Below are 23,020 nucleotides of genomic sequence, written 5' to 3' on the forward strand. Positions count from 1 at the left end.
ACCACAAAATCTTGCTGAACCGCTTTGCCGACCTAGGAGTGTCTGGAGGTGCACTGTCATGGCTGGAATCATTCTTGTCCGACAGAACCTTCCAGGTTTTCGATGGCACATCGGTGTCCTCCAGTAGGCCACTAGGGTGCGGAGTGCCGCAGGGTTCCTCCCTAAGCCCCACACTCTTCAATGCTTACATGAGGCCGCTGGCTGGGATTGTGCGTCCGCTTGGTGTCAACATCATTTCCTATGCGGACGACACCCAGCTGGTGGTTTTCCTTGCACAGAAGAGCGGGCTTCAGTCTTCACCTGATCTTGCGGCATGCCTGGAGACGTAAAAAGATGGATGTTGAGCTCATGCCTGAAGCTCAACGATGATAAAACTGAGCTTATGCTCCTTGGCCCAGCGACTCCCTCCACTATGGAGCAACTATGGCCCCCTAGCATGGTCACCCCCCACTTCCCAAAGACAACATCAAAAGCCTTGGAGTATAGCTCGACAAATCTTTGAGCCTTAATACCCAGGCCACTAAGGTATCAGCTACCTGTATTGGTCTTCTCAGGGTGATTAGAAAAATCCTTTCCCTTCTCCCATTTGAGGCCAGACAAACTGTTATACAGGGCCTAATCCAATCACGGTTGGACTTCAACAACGCCCTGTATCTCGGAGCCCCTGATTACACCCTGCAGAAACTCCAGCACACCCAAAACTGTGCTGCCCGAGCACTTCTGGGAGTGCCTCGGAGGACCTCCATAAAATCTGGCCTGAAAACTCTTCACTGGTTGCCTGTCCGGGACAGAGTAAAGTTCAAGGCTCTCTGTATCGCCCACCAAACCCTCTGGAAGACAGGACCAGAGATAAACTCCTCCTTGATCTCTCCCTACCTGCCCAACAAAACCTTACGTTCCTCAACCGCCAGACTTGCCAAAATGCCTAGAATCCTCAGATCCAGAGCAGGAGGACGTTCGTTCTCATACAACGCTGCAAGACTCTGGAACACCCTCCCTCTGCAGTTGCGCAACAATGTCAATCTCACCAGCTTCAGAAAACAGCTTAAAACTCTCCTGTTTAACAACTAGTAACCTCAGAGGTCAGGTCTGTTTCTAGCTCTAGCGCCTGGATGCCTCAGGGCAACTGCAGCGCTCTAAAAATCTAATTTTCATTTCATTTCATTTCATTTCTTGCTCCACTGTCTCTCTCTCTTCCCACTCTCTCTCTTCACTGCTTCTCTCCACTTTCTCTCTCTCCGCTCTCTCTCTCCACTCTTTTTCTCTCCTCTTTCTCTCTATCTCTTCACTCTCTCTCTCTCTTTGGGGCCATGGGTATGTTACCTGCAAGGTACGTGGGCCATCAAGGAAGGCCTGCCGGCCACTGGTGGACTTTGGGCCGTACTATGACTACCACAGTTCTAGAGGCATGCCTTTGAAGTGCACAGTGGCTCTAAACTCACTACAGGTGGGTATGCAGCCCTTTGTGAGGAGACAGGACACAACCTATTCAGCTGTAAGTGAGGCTGAGCCGAGCTCTTCCCTCCCATCCTGCCAGTGAAGGTACATCCAGTCACACCTAAGCTCCCATTGTGTGCTCTCTGGGAGCAATATAGAAAGGCCTAACAGCTAACTGTAGCCGGTAGGAAGCTGTCTCTTTATATAGTATACCAAAAAGCGGTGTGCTGTATATAGAGTCCGTGTATCCCTTCAGAATGGATAGGGGCTTGCTCTAGCAATCCCTAGGTGCTCTCTTTAGGGCGGTGTGGGCAAGCAGTTTAAGGCTTATCAGAGAGCAGTTTTTGACATGTGTTGCACAGACAGATTAAATAAATGACACACACACTCAAAAAGGAGATCCCACCAATTTGAAAAAGCAACAGATGTATTTATATATATTTTGCACACAAGATCTTCATTAGCAGGTAAGTTTTTTTTCATAATAGACTTTTTACAGTTCTAGCACAGTTATCAATAGTGCGTTTTTATGCATAATGCATGCTTAAGGCAAAAAAGAACATTAAATGCTTACATATACTTACCATATGTTTCTGTGGGATCTCTTTCGGTCATGACCTAGTAGAGGGACAAGGACAAAAGTTCCACTAGCAGATCGGTTGCCGCGCAACACCAGACCTACTCCCACTGGAAGACTCCCTCCCTTCCCAACTGCTCCCTCTGCAAATATAACACAAACTGCAGGCAGTAGAGGGATGTATGACGGTACAACGCGTACCGTTACAATGTGTACCTTTACGACGCAGGTTTAACAACGCAAGTCGTTACAACGACTTGCGTTGGGGGGCGCTGGATAGTGAATAGTTTAATTTACTATTCCAACTCCAGTCCCCGTGGATAGTAGTGAAGGTGTTGGATAGTAAATTAAACTATCCCCCATCCTAGAGCGCCCTCCAGCGAAAGTCATTGTAACGACTTTCGTTGTAAATCCTGCGTTGTAACGGTTCCGCGTTGTAACAGTTCCGTTGTAAAGGATGTTTCCCGCATTAGAGGCATTTCCAGGGCTGCCAGCTCGTTTACTTTAGATTGTGGCTATTGGTGAGCACATAAGTAAAACTGAAACATCGCCTGGGGTGGCTACAGCAGAAGTAGAGGGCAGATCACAAATCACAAGCGACTAAGCAACCAAGATCCAACTGAGACTCAATTCGGGGATGCCCGTTCTACTTGCTGCTACCTCAGGCTGGGACCACAAGCACCCGCCTGCAATCGGCTCCCTGCCACCGCCGCTGTCATTGTTGCGCACCAGGAGGCGCTTGATAAGTCGCATAGGACTTCCACAGCGCGGGATGCATGCGGGCCGTGCCCGGGCCAATGGCGAACCCATCCTTGCCCGTCATTGCCAGGAAGAGGCAGGGCAGGGCCACCACTTTTGGTTTTCTGAGCAAGTAAACTGGAACATAACAGACAGTTTTCCCTGCTAAAGATATACATTGTAAGTGCCGGACATTGTCCTTCCACCCCTTTATTTTTTGTCTTTAATCTTTTTGAGCTAGCACCTGGTGCATCTCTTCTTTTAGCAAGTGCTTACTGCATTATCAGATAGCTGTTTTTAAGTAAACTGTATGAGATGTTAACATCTACCTTACATTGTTGTAAACAGGATGGGAAAATGCAAGAATAACACGAATTAGGGGGTTAGGAAGACAGCTGGGTCTCGTCTGAAAGTTATTAATGTTGCTAAAGCTAGCAAAACTAACATACTCCGTAGATCTATAGCTAACAACTGTGTCCTAGATCGCATAGATGATCTACTGACAGAGTGCCAAGATAGTCTAGATCCTGACTCTAATTTAACCACTGGAGAAAATGTACCTACCCCACTTGAGATTCAACCCCGCCAATTCCCCTCAACTGTTAAACGAATCCCTTCTATCTTTACTAAACGTGTTACAAGGAGTTGAAAGGACAAGTCCCGTAGCCATAGAAACTCTATGCAAACTACTGTTTCTAACGAGATTGTTAACAAAGGGAGCCTTAACGCCTTATCTCTCTAATTCAATAGGAGGGGACAATGTAGATACTATGCGTACTGTCGACCCTAGTGATATTATCATCCCCTTGGCTAATATATTCTTACCATTATACGATCTTTCAGATCACTTCCTTGAAGGGGTATCAGAAGTAGAGATGGTATCCTCTCTCCCAAACTCAGAGACTCCTAACTTTAGGACTTCTAAATGCCTTCTGTGAATAGCGAAAGTCTTAAAGTTAGGATTTTTCTCAAATTAAGAGTAGTAAAGTTAGGACTCCTAACTTTAGGACTCCTAAATGACTTCTGTGAATACCGAAAGTCTTAAAATTAGAATTTTTCTCAGATTAGAAGTCCTAAAGTTAGGAGTCCTACCTTTACTACTCCTAAATTGAGAAAAATCCTAACTTTAAGACTTTCGGTATTCACAGAAGGCATTTAGGAGTCCTAAAGTTAGGAGTCCTAACTTTACTACTCCCAAACTGCAAAAAATCCTAAATTTAAGAATTTCGGTATTCACAGAAGGCATTTCGGAGTCCTAAAGTTAGGACTCCTAACTTCTGTGAAACCTAAAGGAGTAATTGCGTTCTGTGAATACCAAAATGAGTAATTCCTTCTGTGAATACCAAAATGGTAGTACATTTAGGATTTTGTCTTAAGTTAGCTCTGTGAATCGGGCCCCCTGTTCCATCGGTGAGCTTACTGCCAAGATGCGCAATAGACAAACATCATTCTGCGGGCCTCGACACGTAAATTCTAATTACTAAATTACGCATACTATCTTGGAACGTGGCCGGTTTAAGAAATAAGGTAGTACTCCCATACTGGGTTAAATATATTGAACTCTTTGATATCTGTATACTACAAGAAACATGGGCCACAGCACCAGTTTTCATTCCTGGATACATCATTATATGTCGCCCAGCAGTCACTAATAGACCAGGACGACCAGCATGTGGGCTTCTGATAAGGATCAGAATTGATTTACAAAGTTACACGAAAGTAATGAAGACCAATAGCCCTGATATTCTTGCAGTACATCTCAAGGGAAAGAATGGCAAGTCTGTGGCCATATTCAACGTTTATGCTCGAGGCACTAAAGCGGGTTGTAGTTCTCCAACACTCCAAGCGCAAGCAGATTGCTCAAGAAAAGAGAGCCACCTTCGCCCTTAATAATAGTCAGAGATTTTAACGTGACTTTTGAGCTGCTCGATTCTGAAGATCTAACCAATATTGACCGGATAGACGAGCTGTGGTCTGTTCCCCCGCTTGAACTATAACCAGCAGCTCCAAGCAATTACTCTTAAGTATGGCCTAAGGGCAGCAAATGGACGCACATAAAGTCCGATATGATAGGCGCAAACACGTTCAATAGAACTGTGAACATGAGTTGCATCGACTATCTATTGATTGATGTAAGATTATGGCCTGGAGTGATGGACATGTTAGTTGGGAGGACCATCGATAGTGACCACAACCCTCTCGAGCTTGATATGTAATGTATGTGTTCTTGTAAAGCACACTGCTGCCCTTAGGCGTCGTGGCGCTGTAGACCGCTGGGAACCCGTCCTGGCTATCCTTGTGAGATGGTCCCTACAGGGTATCTCCAAGGTGAAACCAGGCATCCCCGGCGAATGTGGGGGGCCGTTGTAGAGATGAGGCAAGCTAATGCCCAGAGTTGCCGAGTGTGATCCCTGGTTAGAGTAGGCACCAAGGCGAGAATTATCGAGTCCGCTGACCCTGGTCCACGACCCTGCCGCGTAGGGGATTTGAACCCTGGTCCCGGGCCGTTCTCTGCTTCTGGGCCTGCCGCCTCTAACAAGTGAGCCACACCACTATACGATATGACATCCCTCTGGACATTGTAACCCAGCTGGCTCCATGTTAACAACCAAGATTATTTGTCCCACAAATGATAATAGAAGAATGAAGTGGGCTCAGGTTGCAATAGATACCTCTAAATGTGATGCAATAAAGCAATTATTTTATAAAGCCATTGAAAATTCCCCTAATTTGAGTGACCAACGGGAGGGCCTCCTAAAGTTAACAGATAGGCATACATCTCTTTTTGAGCAGACATCCTCCTTATTCACACTACTGAGTCGGAATCAATGCAAAAGTCTGTCTATTCACCCACAATTCTCTTGGTTCAATGAAGACTACCAGAATATGAGGGCTGCCCTAGCTCCTGCAGTCAGAACAAATAATGTTTCAGAAATAAGAGAGGCCAGGAAGACCTACAAGGTAGCCCAAGCAAAAGCGAAACAAAACTGGGCTGAAAATCGTTGGACAAATCTGTGATGCTTGCCAGAAGAAAGATTCCCAACAATTTTGGCTGTTGATTACAAGGGGAGATGCTGACAGACCAAGGCTGCCTAACAGTAACATCTCTGTAGCTGCCTAGGTTGATCACTTTTCTGCTGTTTACACTGGGTCAGCAGAGTCAAATACTGAAGTCCCTCCATGTGAATACTTTGGCACTCGATCCAGTGAGCTGTTCTCAATGAACAAAATTATTCAAAGTGTAATATTGACACCTAAGAACAAAGCCTCGGGTCCAGATGGCGTACTTGGAGACATCGTTCTCATTGATATCGCCAACTGGTCCAAATATTTTTGGATACTTTCCAATGGAATTGCTGCTGGGGCACCAATACCGCTGTTTTGGAAGGGAGCAGAAGTAATACCGATCTTCAATAAGGGCGACCGTGCACTGCCCTCCAACTATAGGCCGATTAGTTTAATCGATGGTGTCCAGAAGAACTTCGCCCGTGCCCTTTTGTCCAAGATTACAGATGGATGGATCAAAACAACATCTTATCCCAATTTCAAGCTGGGTTTAGGAGGAAAGTCAGCACCATCAACCAAGTTTTCAGATTAGGCATGAAAAACAGTGAACATCCAGCATGTTAGTTCATAAATTGCTTTCATAGACCTAAAGTCTGTCTTCAAACTTATTCAGAGGCGCAAGTTATGACAGGTATTACAGGATTTGGGGTTACCTCCGGAGCTTCTTGCACTGGTAGTTTGGCTGCATGGAGACACGAAGGGTACGTTGGGGGGATCAAGGGCAATTGACTGAACAATTCAAATTTGTTAGGGGGGTTCAGTAAAGGTATGTCCTGGCTCCCACCCTGTTTTCACTTTTTATAAACAGGGTGGTGAAGCATTTAGAGGAAGTTTCTGCTGACGCATCTACATTAGGGGGTGGAAAAGTAACAACTTTATTAATCGCGGACGACACATTAGTTGTCTCCAAGACCCTTAGTGGCCTTCAACTCCTTCTGGGCCTCTTAATGGCCTTTTTCAATCAGAGGGGACTGGAGGTTAATACCTCGAAAACTAAGCTCCTGACAATGAACCCTCACAAATCGTTCAAAGGTAAATTGACCCTGGGAGGGATTCCTTTGGAGAACTTTGGCATGGAAGCATCACATCATCAAAAGGAACCTCCAGCAGTTGAAATAGCAGGACCTCTCAATCTAGGCCTATAGCAGCTCCACTTCAGAATTACGGAGAAGGTAGCAACATCTGCCCTGAATGGGGCCCAAAGCTGGGGTTTCCACAATCTTGAGGGCCTTCTACAGACTGAAAATAAGTTCTTTAGATCTTTATGCTATCTCCCCCAGAGTACCCAGCTTATTCCCCTTAGACTGGATATGGGTAGGTCCACTATTGTGGATAAAGCTAGGCTCCATCCCCTTCTCTTTTGGTTATGACTTAAACAAACACCTGAGCTCAGCCATTACGCTATAGCCTTTGAAGACCTTTACAACTTGATTGTTTTAAAACAATAGGCTGGTTTACTAAAGTAGTTAAAGCACTGCTCTATGTCATAGGCCTGGGATCCCTGTGGTACATTTCTAATCATAGCCTCCTACCCGTTAGAGACGTTGTAAAATCCCAGTATTGGAATTGGATGGTTCAGTCAACTGCTTCCCAGACCTCTGCTGGCCATCTGACATCAGAGTTTATGGAGTTTAAGTGTATAGGTATGTCCCAACAGTAAATGGAGGTCATTTCGGCCCCACAAGACATGAAGCTCTACATACAGTTTAGATTCGGTTGACTCTCTGTGAACTCCTTCAAAGTGGCTTAGCAACGATCTTCTGAGGCTGTACAGCATTGCCCTGCTTGCCCCGGGACACTCGAAAAAGTAAAAAATTTATTTTTTGCGTGTCCGTTATATACTACACCAAGACATAAATGGCTAGCACCTGTGTGTAAGCTGATGGGAACCCAGTCCCACCAAGAAGCTTTTCCCTGGCCATTAATAGTCTTCCCAGTGGCAAAATTATTTGGGAAAATATGGATCACTAGGCGCGATGCAATAAAAAAGAGACAACGCATACCCCCGATCTTCTTGCTACCTCTTTTATCATATCCTAATAGCTTTTTATCTTGTAGTACTATTTAATTGTCCTTTCAGCTGTTTAGTAAATATAGCTAACTGCTAACCAACCCAAAGCTAGAATATGAACAGTTTATCCTTACTCTGGCTGTACTGTACCTTTGTATAGTTTCGCACTTGCACTTTCTTCAAAATCCTCTGTAGGTTTATTCATTTACATAGGCTAACAATAGAGATGTCTTAATACATTTTATAAGTGTAATTTCCAAATAGGAAAAGAAAACTGGTTCATGTTTGTTGTCTGCAGTATTGAAAAACAAACTTAAGAGTTTTTCTTTACCAAGACATGTAAAGCTAAAAAGCACATCTCCACCTTTTCCAATATCATAAACAGAAAAAAGAGAGAGAAAAAGAACACGTATATAGACTATATCTATATATCAAACAAAAAGAGTGAGCACCTTGTTTACCTAACAAAGGATCCTTTAGAATCTCTCACTTACAGCAATGCAGGGGGGAACCTTCACGGTTTTTAAAAGAACACTCATTCACCCACCTAGTTAGTGACATGCTTCATCATTGGGTTCCCTGCCTGGAAGCCAATTGCCTTTAAGGTGTGCTTTAACACCTTATTACAGCGGAACTGGTTGTTTTTAGAGTGAAATTAAAGGTGCAAGTGACTTAAAATTGACTCAAGTCACCTACCTAAAAGTATTTATTGTTCATGGCCTTTAGATACCAATGGTATCATTTACCCCTTATCATGATCAACATTTTCAGCCATTCATGCTAAGTGCCCAAGTGGTTCATTATGGCTTTTGCCAGGACCGTATAATCAAATGCACATGTACTAAGACATCCGTAAGTGAGCCTGGTTTCAAAATCACTGTTTTTCAGAATCACATTTTGCAATAATTATTTTCTATGTAGCACTACTCCACAACATGGAGCGCTTTGAGGGGTTGGACCCTGTAGTCACACTTTCATCAAGATGTCTCACCCTCCCCTACACCTAATGATCCTCCTTAGATACGGACCTTACAAAACCAGGATCATTTACTGCATTGTTGTAAGTGAGAGACTCTAAATCATTTAATTTACAGGCCCTGGACACATGTAGTGCACTTTACTAAGAACTTGTAAGTAAATTAAGTATGCCAATTGGGTATATGCTAATTTTACCATGTTTTGAGTGTAGAGCAAAAGCACTTTAGTGCTAGTTAGAAGTGGTAAAGAGTGTTGAGTCCTAAAGTCAGAAAAAACGAAGTCAGAATAATAAGGAGGTCTGAAGAAAAAAAGTTAGGGAGAAACCTCACTAAGGATGCCAGGTCTAACAAATATGATCTGCAGTGTAGGCATCTAAGGGTAATGAAGGAGGAAAGGTATGCAGTTAAGCTAACTGTACTTTCAGGACTGTTAATCTCTAAAGTTTGAATTGTGGGCGTGAGATGGATTCTCAGAAATGGAAGTGACTGCAGTATTACTATTACATAGTACAGTAACTGGGTACTTCATCTGTCGGTTGAAGTGCACTAAGACGTGTACAATGAGAATAATGCAAGTCTTTAAACAAATTTGATCCAGGTTGAAGCCAAAACCTTGCTGATAGTTGCCAGCACTTTGAGGTTTAGCTAAGCATCTATAACGTTATTACATTAACTGTTGTCATCTTTTTCTTAGGTAAAAAATCTGACAGAGGAGATGGCTGCACTGGATGAAATTATTTCAAAGTTGACCAAAGAGAAAAAGGCCTATCAAGAGGCTCATCAACAGGCTTTGGATGACCTACAAGCTGAGGAAGACAAAGTGACTGCCCTCTCTAAGATGAAGTTCAAACTGGAACAGCAAGTGGATGATGTAGGTTTATTAGCAATCTTAGCAATGCTGAGTAGTGTAAAACTGAACCAATCTTATAAGAGCCCTGGGAATGAGTGCTGAGCATTAGTACAAGTCTTTACCCAAGCATGTCTCAAAGTATTTTTTTAAACATTCAATTCTGAATCATGAAAAATTCATATTTTCACAAATTAATTGAATTTTTATGTGGAAACTATATTTCACTCTGCTTTGATAGCCACCCTGCTAGCTGAGCATGTCAATTAAAAGTCGCTTCTAGGAAACAGGAGGTTGCTTGCCCCTTTCATGTATCAGTTAGGACATAGATATAATCCAATACTGGTCCAGTTTTGACAAAGCTTGCTATCCTGACAAGATTGTCTTTCAACTAAGAACTTGAAACTTTCTTCAGGGTTTCAATTCATCAACTGTTTATGTCAACTGTATCACTGTATGTGAAAGACCTACATTGTGATAATGCGTTTTGTGGCTATGCAACACATCATATGTATTGTCTGATATATTTATGACTATTGTGGCCAAGGTTAGCATTCATATTGACATTTGTTTATCTGCCTTTTTTCCTAGTTGGAAGGAAGTCTTGAGCAGGAGAAGAAACTAAGAATGGACCTTGAAAGAACAAAGAGAAAACTGGAAGGGGACCTAAAATTAACTTCAGAATCCGTCATCGATCTAGAAAATGTCAACCAGCTAATGGAGGAGAAATGTAAAAAGTAAGGGCTTTGCAAAAGGCATGACAATAAAGCCAGTGTGAATTATAATGCACACTTCACCAGAGATGTTCATCATTGTGTTGTTAAATTTTATAGTCATGTACAGAGATCTTGAATAATGAAAGTGATAGTATGCCAGTATAAAACATAGGATACTTATGTAGATCTGTTACCCTTATGTAGATCTGTCAGAGGTACCCTAACATCAATGTATATAGTGGGCAGAACCTTTTTTATATCTGATATGCACACATTGTTTGAAAACATATCCTAAAATATGCAAAAGAATGTGCACTGCAACCAGCTCAGACACATTACCAATCAGAATGATCACTAGAACTTGACTGCACCATTCTCCATACTTAATGGAATTTTAATACAAATAGGTCTTAGGTGCATGCAATGGAAAGATACTTTGCATTCAATCATCTGTCTTTTTAAGAACACTTGCAGTATGTGCTAAGGTGAGCTGAATCTCTGACAAAAAATTATGTTTGCAAACCATCAGTGGCACTCTATTGCTATATATTAAATATTATTTTTTATAGTGCACAATGTTATAAAAATATGATTTTGCTACAAGACTAGGGGCATGACTTATAGTTTGGCAAACTGGTTACTTTGTCACAAACATAATGGATAACACATGCAACTTACTACAGGTGCATAGAATATAGTGTACTTACTATACGACACATGGGATAACTATATGAGCACCCCAACTTCCAAACTATAAATGAGACCATGTATGTCCAAATTACTTTGTCCAGACGTGGTTCATTAAAATTATTATGTAAATAAACATAGCAATTATGAATAGAAGCTTTACCATCTATATATTTAACTTTAAGTTTGCACAGCTTTGTGGTCTTTTCAATCGGATTATGGGCACTAATGTATTGTGTCTAATAGGAAAGATGTTGAGTTGATTGAAATGCAAAGAAAAATTGAAGAGGAGCAATCTATGAGTACTCAACTACAGAAAAAGATTAAAGAGCTGCAGGTTAGTGACACGTTTGCTTTCACAGTTTTATGGCTTTGTTGCTGTAAAGCAGGGGTCTCCAAACCGATCCTGGAGGGCCGGATCCATGCCAGATTCTTTGGATATCCCCATTGAGATACATGTAGTAACTTTAAAAATCTGGCATGGATCCGGCCCTCCAGGACCGGTTTGGAGACCCCTGCTGTAAAGTATTCAATACTAGTAAACTTATTATAGTGGATGCATCTTTTTGTAACTGGTCTACAAAATGAATGATGCATGTATATAAAATGGCTATTTGAAACATTTGAAAACATTGATGTTTAACACTTCTATATCACTTGTGAACCACGTTCTCTATACTGATGTGCATTCACTTGTGCATGCCGGAGTGCACTTTGATTTCTTTATTCATGAGGGTTTTTTTTAGTTCAATGCACTTTATTGATTTTTATAATGAAAGCAATACAGGGAGAATGAGGAGGAAGAAGAAAAAATGTATTCTCCAACATCCGACAGATGCACAAAGTATAGAACAGTGTGGCCCAGAGAGATAGAAATGATAAAGGCATGAAGTAGCAATATGCTTAGATCCTTTACATAAGAAGCTATAGAAATAGTTGGTACCTGGTTCTGTTGATGAAATTGGACTGGGTGAAGTGAACCAAGTTGGAATGTCAGATGTATACCTTCCTTGAATGTACCAATGAGGCAATAATGGAAAAAGTGAGAAAGAAGGAAAGAGAGGGTAGTATGGGGGAGTAGTAAGACAGGAAGGAAAGGAGGGATTTATATGATACTATGGGCAGGGAGGATCCACGATTTCGAAATGATAGGTAGAGTAAGTGTTACTGGTCATTAGGTGAATGTGAGATTTTCTTTCTGGAGACAATTCACACATAAAATGGTCAAGCGTATTCCAAATACCCTGAGAGGGGCTGGGAAACCTCATCCTACATAATGGCAAATTATTGCATGCCTTGTGCCGGTACGGATGCAGTGTTGACAGAATGATGTAAGTTTCAGGAAATGATTAGCAGTTGAAGTTTTCAAATTGGGAAAATGAGTGAGGCCATTAGGCGCTCTAAATATTTGGGGGCTTATTTTCAAGCCTCTTGCACTGCAGGTGCATCACTTTTATTACGGGAAAAAGTGACGGAGCAGCGGCGCCCAACGGGCCTGTAAATAAGCCCCTTGGTATAAACCCTTTCGATGCGCCCAACGGCCAACGGCCGTCGCGAAGACTGCCTCCGTAGGGCTGCTCACGTCCGTTGGCCGACGCGGCCCAACCCACTCAATAAAACCGCCACACCAGAAGTGCCGCCGCGGTTAAGCGGTTAATGAGAAGATATATGTTTGTGAAGGTTAACTATAACAGAAAACAATGTGGCCCCAAGAGTGCACTGCCTTTCTGAGCTAAATCGGGATGCTGGTGTAAAAATAACATAAACGAAATGTTGCAATCCGTGTGTAGGTCATCTGGGACAAATTGTAAGCAAGATTCTGCTACAGTGGTTAAGAGCTCATGGACTAGCGGAATGGGGGGATATTTTTAGCCAGAGGTAGAAGGCTCCTAGTTTGAGGTTCATGCTTGACCTGGGTAGAAATAGATAGGTTCAATTGTAGTATGTGCTAAGATTAACAAGGTTAACAACGGAAGAAAATGTAGACTGTTGGCTTTCTAGCAGGGTTGTGCATGAATACATCTAATAATGACTCCCATATGAAATCAGAGATGCTGGCAGGGCAGGGAAAGATTAGGACCATTGGATAATTTAAGAAGCAGAAACATATTTCAACAATGATGGTGACTCTCTGGGGCATTTTACGCAATTCTTTGTCTATAGTCAATATATCTTTGAGTGTTGACCTGGCATTCAAGTAGACACCATGGAGATGGGTCTGGGAATCTGAGAGGAAGGGGGAACTAGAGGAGGGAGTGTAGTGAGTTCATTTTTTTTGTGACACCAGGGCTATAGTAATGGCGTTTCTGATTTATATACATGTTTGAGACAGGATCAGCACTTCTAGTAATTTCCGAATTGAATTACTGGATGATGCCATAATTCAGGCGCATGACACCCATTGGGCTCACGGGGCTTCAGACCCCCCCCTAACTCCCCCGTTGCGTGTGTCAGCCCGGGCTGGCGACCGTCTAATTGCATTGCAGCTGCAACTGAGTACTTAACAGGTCTTTAAAAGACCATTTACCTGTAAATTAGGCTTTTGTTGTGTTTTCACCCTTTCTTACAGTCACTCTGTCTATGGTTGGAAGAATTGCCCCCCCCCCAAATATTTTTCAGAGAAGAGTACATGAGAACACGAACGACAGGAATATGTTTTTGTTAGAATATGTTTTTATTGTGACTGAGTCAAAGAAGAGGGGTGTATATGGATTAGGGGAGCAAGGACAGAAAAAAAGGAATACAACATTTTAATGTGGTAAACAATAAAGTAAGGTAATAGCAACAAAGTGATAATGACACTGAAAGAGTTAATCACAACCTTTTCTTGCTATGTTGCTGCATGTAAAACCAGGGGCTTTTTCTTCATTAGGTCTCTGGGGCTGCGCCCATCTGAAATTCCCTCACATATACCTCAAAAAATACTAAATTGATCGATTTGTTTAGTGATACGATCGTAACTCTAAAACAAATTGATATATTTAAGTATGTGCTGTCTGTCACAAGATGCCTGCCCTGTTTTTCTCTGAAGCAGGAGACAGAAGCCAGGCAGTAAATCAACTTTCTGCAGTCTGACACACGACACAGGGCTTACCTTTCTAAAGCCCTTCATTGCCGTTGTAGTCTACTGTAGTATCCAATGGTGGCCTGTTATGCTGTCAGCATCAGGGTGTTGGTCCTCAGAGTCTGCATCCAGTAGCAGATGGTGAAGCCTGAAAGTGGTACCAACCTGTGGGAGAAAAAGTGCAGTTCGCAAACCCCACGACAAAGTTCAACCTGTGGGAAAGAAACTATACAGAAAATATAACACTGGACTCGATGATTTGAACTGAGTCTCTTTGGCGGATTGCAGGCCGCAGATGGTGTAGTTACTGCAACCAGGACAATGAGTCACTGTGGCATGGTTCGCCGTTGTTCGGCGGGTCCTATCTTCTGTCTGTGCCGCCTTGACGTTGTTCTTTGTCTTGTCTTTGCTTCACACCACTGGTGACAGTTGGTAGCTAGATAGAAGGGTGACGTGATCCGAGGATTGTTTGGCTTCTTGGTTCTCCTCTTCAGTCCTGGTCCTTGGTAGTGTCTCGGGGCAGGCTTCAAAGTATTTCTGGGCAGATGAAAGGAGTAGGTGCATACATCCCTCTCACTAGGATACCCCTCTCGCCAGTATTCCTCTCTCACAAGATTTCCGGGAGGACCTCTTTGCCAGGTTTCCACTGGACTGGTGTTTTCGGTCATGTTGCTCCACCATAGCCTTCGGGCTGTGAGCGGGGCGCTCCACAATCTTCACCGTTGTGTCTTAGTTCCACCTGAAGGTTACGCTGTTGACTCTTTTCTTGCATGCGAAGCTTTCCTCTCAGTGGGTCTTGCAGACGCACTGTTTCGGATCTGTCTCTCTTGCGGGACTTGCTGCCACCAGAGTCCCTTGAGGCCTTTGCTTCTTGGGCTGCCACGGGTTGGTGTGGAGTGGTCAGTTCCTCAGCCGGATGTGTGAGCACTCTCGTCATCCAATCTTCCGCTCAACCCCAAAGGTAGATTGTTGTCAACAGTTCAAACTTGCCCTCTTCTGCGATTGCCACATGGATGGATGGCTTTTAGGTGGATGTCTTTGACTTGTGCCGCCCGGTGTTCCTGCCAGGCCTTGTTCTCTACTGCACTCCGGTGTTCTGGTGCATGTCGCCATCTTCTCCTGGTGTTTGTGTGAGTTGACTGGTCACACCTCTTCTCTTCTTGTGATCTTCTAGTGGCACCGTGGCACTCACTACCCTTCTTCTCCTCCATTCCTTTCACGACGTGGTCGGTCCCATTTCTTGTCTTCACTACCCAGGCCATCTCCGTGTGGCGTGCACTCCACACGTGTCTCCCTGGTTGAGTCCTACCCTTAGGACACGCCTTCTCTTCTTCCGATGACCAAAACCAGGCATCGCACCTTTCTTCCTGTCGCTCCTCCTTTACTTCGGGTCGGTGTTATCAGACCTCTTCTGGGTCCCGTCCATGGACCTCTTCTTTAACTTCACATCAGTCTTCATGTCAGAATATTCAGTTACTTTAGCTTTGACCTTCTGGCAAGTCTTTGCAGTCGTGATCTGGCAGGTCATCTTCTCCTGTTGTTTCTGGGCGACCATTTGACTGGTCAGCTTCTCCTTTTCTTTCCGGGTGACCATTTGACTGGTCATCTTCTCCTTTTCTTTCCGGGCGACCATCTGTCTGGTCAGCTTCTTCCTTTCCTTTCGGGCAACCAACTGACTGGTCCGCGTCTTCTCTCCTTTTCTTTTCGGGCGGCCATCCGACTGGTCCGCGTCTAGCGGTGACTTTCTGGCAAGTCATGTTCGCTGTGACCTACTGACAGGTCTCCGAGGACGCGATCCCTGCGTCACTCAGTCGTGGTGGCGTGGAGTTCCTTCACTCCGTGCGCATTCCTGCGCAGTGCTGTTCGGTCCTGAGGTGTGGAGTTCCGTCACTCCTTGCGCGTTCTGGCGCAGTGCTGTTCGGTCCTGAGGTGTGGAGTTCCTTCACTCCTTGCACGTTCCTGCGCAGTGCTGTTCTGTGGCGTTGGCGTGTCGCTGTGCAGCGTCACTCTGGCGCTCCTGATTTCTGGTGCTCCTGGCACGTTCTGGCGCAGTACTGCGCGGTCCTGTCATGCGGGTGTGGGGTTCCTTCACTCCTTGCGCTGTCCTGCGCAATGCTTTGCTTCTGGCGCATCCCGGCGCTGCCTCCTTGCGTGTTCCTGGAGTTTCCGGCGCGTTCCTGCTCTGTCTCCTGGCGCATTCCTGAAGGTTTTGGCGCGTTCCTGCGATATCTCCTGGCGTGTTCCTGAATGTTCTGGCGCGTTCCTGCACTGACTCCTGAACACTTCTTGCGCTTCCTGGGGTGTACCTGCGATTGGTCAGTCTCCTTGGGTGTCTGCTTTGCTATGGTGCGCTTGGGGTCACTAGTATAGGGCTGCAGTGATCACTCTTTCTTTTCATCTGCCCGTGCTTGTTGTTTTCATTCCAATCATGGGCTGCACTAGTGTACTGTGGCCACTAGATGGCAGTGTGGTGCAGTTTCCAGACTGTCAGCAGCCTTCTTTGCTGCCCGACACTCTGCCTCTGTTTGTTTTGCCGGTGCTTGGCTGTGAGCTGGAGGGGGCTGGAGCCACTGCTGACCACCGGCATCCTGAACAGGACACCACCTCTTCTCCGGTAAGCTTTTATGTTTGTTTCACACGTGGAGGCAGGAGGGCACAAACACCTTGGGAGATTTATGACTGAAGCATGTCTGTCTATGGTGTATGGGGAGCAAACCTCCGGTCCCTTGTGGCGTGTGATTTCACTTTGTGAGGCTTCACCTTTGTCCCCCCCCCCCACGCATTGCGGCTGGTGTTTGATTTTCTTTGTGCTGCAGGCCCTCGTGGCCTCTTGTGGGGCTGTATTCCGCAGGCCTCTGCAGCTGAGCTCATGCTGCAGGCCTCTCCAGGGTGCTTCTTTGTCGTGCTCTGCCCTCCCCTTCAGTGTTCCAGAAAAGGGGGTGGTGATTACCCAGTCCAAAGATCAGGGCTTGATCCATCACCGTTTTTTTGCTCACTGCACCATCCCAGCTCAGAACCTGGCTATATGCAAATTAGTCTGACCCTGGCCCAGTGCATCATGGGAACAGGGCAGACCAAACTACCAAGCCAATTCTTGTACTGGGAAGGAAACAAGCTACCGGGGACCGGTTTCTGGCATTTCAGCCGTCTTCGGCCCAGCTTGCTTGAATCCTGATGGTGCAATGAGCTAGGGACTCACATCTGAGTATACCCTTCCACGCTTATGGTGGACAAAAATGATTCAGAAAAGGGGGTGGTGATGAACAGAGTGTCTGAATTAAGCAGACCACTCTTACCCAGTCCAAAGATCAGGGCTTGATCCATCACCGTTTTTTAGCTCACTGCACCATCCCAGCTCAGAACTTGGCTATATGCAAATTAGTCTGACCCTGGCCCAGTGCATCATGGGAACAGGGCAGACCAAACTACCAAGCCAATTCTTGTACTGGGAAGGAAACAAGCTACCGGGGACCGGTTTCTGGCATTTCAGCCGTCTTCGGCCCGGCTTGCTTGAATCCTGATGGTGCAATGAGCTAGGGACTCACATCTGAGTATACCCTTCCACGCTTATGGTGGACAAAAATGATTCAGAAAAGGGGGTGGTGATGAACAGAGTGTCTGAATTAAGCAGACCACTCTTACCCAGTCCAAAGATCAGGGCTTGATCCATCACCGTTTTTTAGCTCACTGCACCATCCCAGCTCAGAACTTGGCTATATGCAAATTAGTCTGACCCTGGCCCAGTGCATCATGGGAACAGGGCAGACCAAACTACCAAGCCAATTCTTGTACTGGGAAGGAAACAAGCTACCGGGGACCGGTTTCTGGCATTTCAACCATCTTCGGCCCGGCTTGCTTGAATCCTGATGGTGCAATGAGCTAGGGACTCACATCTGAGTATACCCTTCCACGCTTATGGTGGACAAAAATGATTCAGAAAAGGGGGTGGTGATGAACAGAGTGTCTGAATTAAGCAGACCACTCTTACCCAGTCCAAAGATCAGGGCTTGATCCATCACCGTTTTTTAGCTCACTGCACCATCCCAGCTCAGAACTTGGCTATATGCAAATTAGTCTGACCCTGGCCCAGTGCATCTTGGGAACAGGGCAAACCAAACTACCAAGCCAATTCTTGTACTGGGAAGGAAACAAGCTACCGGGGACCGGTTTCTGGCATTTCAGCCGTCTTCGGCCCGGCTTGCTTGAATCCTGATGGTGCAATGAGCTATGGACTCACATCTGAGTATACCCTTCCACGCTTATGGTGGACAAAAATGATTCAGAAAAGGGGGTGGTGATGAACAGAGTGTCTGAATTAAGCAGACCACTCTTACCCAGTCCAAAGATCAGGGCTTCATCCATCACCGTTTTTTAGCTCACTGCTCCATCCCAGCTCAGAACTTGGCTATATGCAAATTAGTCTGACCCTGGCCCAGTGCATCATGTATGTATGTATGTATGTATATGTATGTATAGGCATTTATATAGCGCACTACTTACCCGGAGGGTCCCAAGGCGCTTCGACCGCTGCGAAACCCTTCCTGGCTTCCCTGAGAGATGGTCCCTTAATGGGTATCTCCAGGGTGAGACTAGGCATCCCCGGCGGTCTGGTGGGGCCGTTAGTGAAGATGAGGCAAGCTAATGCCCAGAGTTGCCGAGTGTGATGGGGAACAGGGCAGACCAAACTACCAAGCCAATTCTTGTACTGGGAAGGAAACAAGCTACCGGGGACCGGTTTCTGGCATTTCAGCCGTCTTCGGCCCGGCTTGCTTGAATCCTGATGGTGCAATGAGCTAGGGACTCACATCTGAGTATACCCTTCCACGCTCCCCTTCAGTGTGGTTCTGAGCACTCGCCAGCTGCCCACTGTTGAGGCAGGTAGGGCGCTGGGGACGGTTCACTCCATTTGGCCACAGGCTGGATGCTGCCTATGCACTCTCGCACCCTGCCGCCGCGTCCTCACCTTCCTCGCGCGGCGGGGGAGGGGTGTCGGCGGTGTTCTTCGGGCCGGGAGGGGGCAGCCGCTCGTTTCACCCACAGTGCTGGGGCTAAGGCAGGCGATCACCGCTGGGCAGTTTCTCTTTACTACGGTGAGTGGTGCATTGACGTGTGGGTTCTTCCTACCCTTTGCCGCCTGCGTTTCCTCACCCTGGGCCGTGCAGTGGGGTTCTGATGTCGCCTCACTCGGCCGCAGGCTGTACGCTGTCCGCTCTCGGGGGAGATGATGGCACTTTACTGCGGGTCTCACCGCGGGCACATCGAGGAGCGGGGTAACCTCCCGCTGGCTTTGGGCAGTTCCCGGCCGCTCTCCACACGCTCTCCCCCACCGCAGCTTCAGTCACACGCTGCGCAGCGGGAGTGAAGTCGCTGCAGGCAGGCCGCGGGTGGGCTCCGCGAGTCTTGCTTTGGTACAGGGACACTGTCGGGCACTCCTCGCACTGTTTGGGGGCACAGTTTATGTTTATAGCGGGTGGGCTCCACTTTGCATGTCACGGGCGGCGCTACCAGGCGGCCGCCATTAAACAGAATTGACCGTTGCGGGTGGGCTCCGCTTTCGGTGCTGGTCACGGGCTCACCTTCGGCCGACGGGCCTTTTCACTTCGTGGGTGGGCTCCGCTTCGGTCACCACGCGGTGGGGCCTAACTGCGGCCGATGCGGGTGGGCTCCGGTCGGTCCGCTTACTCCCGGGCACTTCGGGCTGCGCCTCCACGTGGCGCTCGGTTGCGGCCGGCACAGGTGGGCTCTGGTCGGTCCGCTGCTTTTCCCCAGGGGCACCGCCACGGCAGGGCGGCTTGCAGCAGGTCGGAGAGGTGCGGAGTGGGCTCCCGGTCACCTTCTCTTGGATCCTTAGCCTGGGGCACAGCACACGCCCCGCGGGCCTCTCGGCGCCGGCCGGGCCGGGAGGGGGCAGCCGCTCGTTTCACCCACAGTGCTGGGGCTAAGGCAGGCGATCACCGCTGGGCAGTTTCTCTTTACTACGGTGAGTGGTGCATTGACGTGTGGGTTCTTCCTACCCTTTGCCGCCTGCGTTTCCTCACCCTGGGCCGTGCAGTGGGGTTCTGATGTCGCCTCACTCGGCCGCAGGCTGTACGCTGTCCGCTCTCGGGGGAGATGATGGCACTTTACTGCGGGTCTCACCGCGGGCACATCGAGGAGCGGGGTAACCTCCCGCTGGCTTTGGGCAGTTCCCGGCCGCTCTCCACACGCTCTCCCCCACCGCAGCTTCAGTCACACGCTGCGCAGCGGGAGTGAAGTCGCTGCAGGCAGGCCGCGGGTGGGCTCCGCGAGTCTTGCTTTGGTACAGGGACACTGTCGGGCACCCCTCGCACTGTTTGGGGGCACAGTTTATGTTTATAGCGGGTGGGCTCCACTTTGCATGTCACGGGCGGCGCTACCAGGCGGCCGCCATTAAACAGAATTGACCGTTGCGGGTGGGCTCCGCTTTCGGTGCTGGTCACGGGCTCACCTTCGGCCGACGGGCCTTTTCACTTTGTGGGTGGGCTCCGCTTCGGTCACCACGTGGTGGGGCCTAACTGCGGCCGACGCGGGTGGGCTCCGGTCGGTCCGCTTACTCCCGGGCACTTCGGGCTGCGCCTCCACGTGGCGCTCGGTTGCGGCCGGCACAGGTGGGCTCTGGTCGGTCCGCTGCTTTTCCCCAGGGGCACCGCCACGGCAGGGCGGCTTGCAGCAGGTCGGAGAGGTGCGGAGTGGGCTCCCGGTCACCTTCTCTTGGATCCTTAGCCTTGGGCACAGCACACGCCCCGCGGGCCTCTCGGCGGCCGGCGCCGCTTCCCCGGAGGGGTGCCCTCCACATGGGCAGTTCTCTTCTTCTTTCCGGGGTTTTTCTTTATCAGCGGCACACGTGGCTAGCGTCCGCCCGCCAATGTAATGTTGGGGGCCCTGGGCCCTCATGCTGGAAAGGACTGACGCAGACACAGTGAGCTACATGGTACAACTGGCCCAGAGCATGTGCGCTCTGCCTCTTTTATTAGAACTGTGTCACCTGACCGGTGACATCAGTGGTGGGTGGGTGCTCAGTGTGCTGGCATACAAAACACTAGACTGCTGACTGTGACTCTGGGTCACTACATCGTGCAGCATTGCTTGTGTGACTTGCCGATATTCACTAAGCTTCACAAAACATTACAGAAAGCAATATTTTTAAATGAAGGTCCATGACCCTTGATCTTTGGCCACAGAGACAGATATCATCTAGATAGGGTATCATGAATGGAACATGTTTGCCTCATGCATGCACATACTTTCTATGTGTTTTAAATGTTTTTTGTGTGTGTCTGCCTGATATTTTATGCGTTGTGTGTTATGTATATGTGTGTATCTATTGTGCATGCTGTACGAGAAGTGCCTTGGTGTGCTGCTTTTCTGGCAGTTTGTACAATGGCCCCGCTCTGGCAAGCTACGAGAAGTCCCAGTAACTATGGACAGTACACTCTCTTCCGGACTGCCAATGCACTGAATAACGAGCACAAACTGACAACCGTATACACATTAGCCAAGGTCAAACCGTCTAGATTAATAATTATTGCAGGATTCATTTTTAACAATTTTGACTTCATATTGCACTACATGCAAATGACTGAGAGTCTCAGTTTTGCCTGCGATTAGATTGTCTAACTACATTTTTGTAATTCACACTGGAGTGCAAACCGAGCACTACTGAAAAAATACAAAAATAATCTAATAATTAGAATCTATAGAATCTATAATGCTCTCCTTTCAAACAGCAAATGACTCACCACACAGAAGTAGAATAATTGACTCGGCTCCTGTGGCAATTGTCAGTAATTTAAACACTTAAACTGGGCCCAGCTCATTCACATGTTTATGCACCTAATACCTGCAGCTGTTCTGTGTCTCGGGGGTACTGGATAAACCTGAAACGCATGCCCAGTTAGTTGGTGTCCGCTCAGGATATGGAGGTGACAGAGAGGTACACTTCTTAAGTGCAGGTCAACAAGGGAATCCGCCTCAGATCACTGGAATCAGCAATGTAACCTCATACACATGCTTGGACAATACACACATTCAAGTGCTCAAATTCCCACATCAATATTCTGCCCCACCAGTTTTCAAAGCATCACAGGGTCACAAGGCTTACTGGCCCTACCCCACCCTATAACGAGTTGTGAAGGGTGGGGTGAGTGAGGCTAAAGAGCCTGATTGGCATGAGCCCCTAGCGCTGCAGGGCTTAATCCTGAAGCGCCCCTTCGTAAGGGGGGTGCTTTGCTCATGAGGCTATGGTTTTACTGGGCTGATGATGTCACTGCCCTCAGGGCAGGGAGATCATCAGCCCAGCAAATGTGGTTGCAATCATCATGAGATACGCTGTCTGCACATGTGCACCAGGACATTTAAAATTCTCAGAACAAACGAGTAAGTGAGGCTGGGGTGAGTGCAACCCTCAGCCTCTGCATCGTTTTTTCTAAAAGACATCCAAAAAATCAAACTAACAGTGGCAGCTGCCACAAACAAAGGGTGAGGGGGCTGGTGGAGGTGGGTATGCAGGAGGGGGAGTGTGGGGGTATTCCAAGGGGGAATCACACTGGGGGTGTTAGAAATAATAAAAGATTTTGAGTACCATTCGCTGCCGGCCACCTTCCGCGTTGTGTTGCACCTTCTGTACTCTTCCTGGTCCCAACAGCCTCTGGGACAGACTCCCATCCAATCCCCATGCTGCAGAGCAGCGAGGGGATTGACCTAAGCCGGCTGGATAGACGCTCTACTCAGGCCAAGGAGTCTGTGGAGGTTTCTCCATCCTGCCTGTTCATTGCATCCTGAGACGGTCAGCCAAACACATATGCTCACTTAGGGAGTGCACATTTCACTCCTTTTCCCCTCCACCCCTGGCCATGTCCCTCCCTACAGCGCTGGGTCACAAC

The 23,020-nt window shown here is 47.1% G+C and overlaps 1 protein-coding gene across 2 annotated transcripts in view; it reads left to right on the forward strand.

Annotated features, from left to right (window-relative positions):
• The window catches only part of LOC147701928 (myosin-1-like), a 253,534-nt gene that overhangs the window by 152,650 nt on the left and 77,864 nt on the right, over window positions 1-23,020 (forward strand). For both annotated transcript variants that reach the window (XM_086930553.1, XM_086930554.1), the window contains 3 exons: window positions 9,501-9,677; window positions 10,245-10,390; window positions 11,303-11,393. In XM_086930553.1, the coding sequence (XP_086786679.1) occupies window positions 9,501-9,677; window positions 10,245-10,390; window positions 11,303-11,393 (414 nt within the window). The remainder of the gene's footprint in view (window positions 1-9,500; window positions 9,678-10,244; window positions 10,391-11,302; window positions 11,394-23,020) is intronic.

This window comes from Lissotriton vulgaris, chromosome 7 (genome assembly GCF_964263255.1).
Source record: "Lissotriton vulgaris chromosome 7, aLisVul1.2, whole genome shotgun sequence".
NCBI classification, from domain to species: domain Eukaryota; kingdom Metazoa; phylum Chordata; class Amphibia; order Caudata; family Salamandridae; genus Lissotriton; species Lissotriton vulgaris.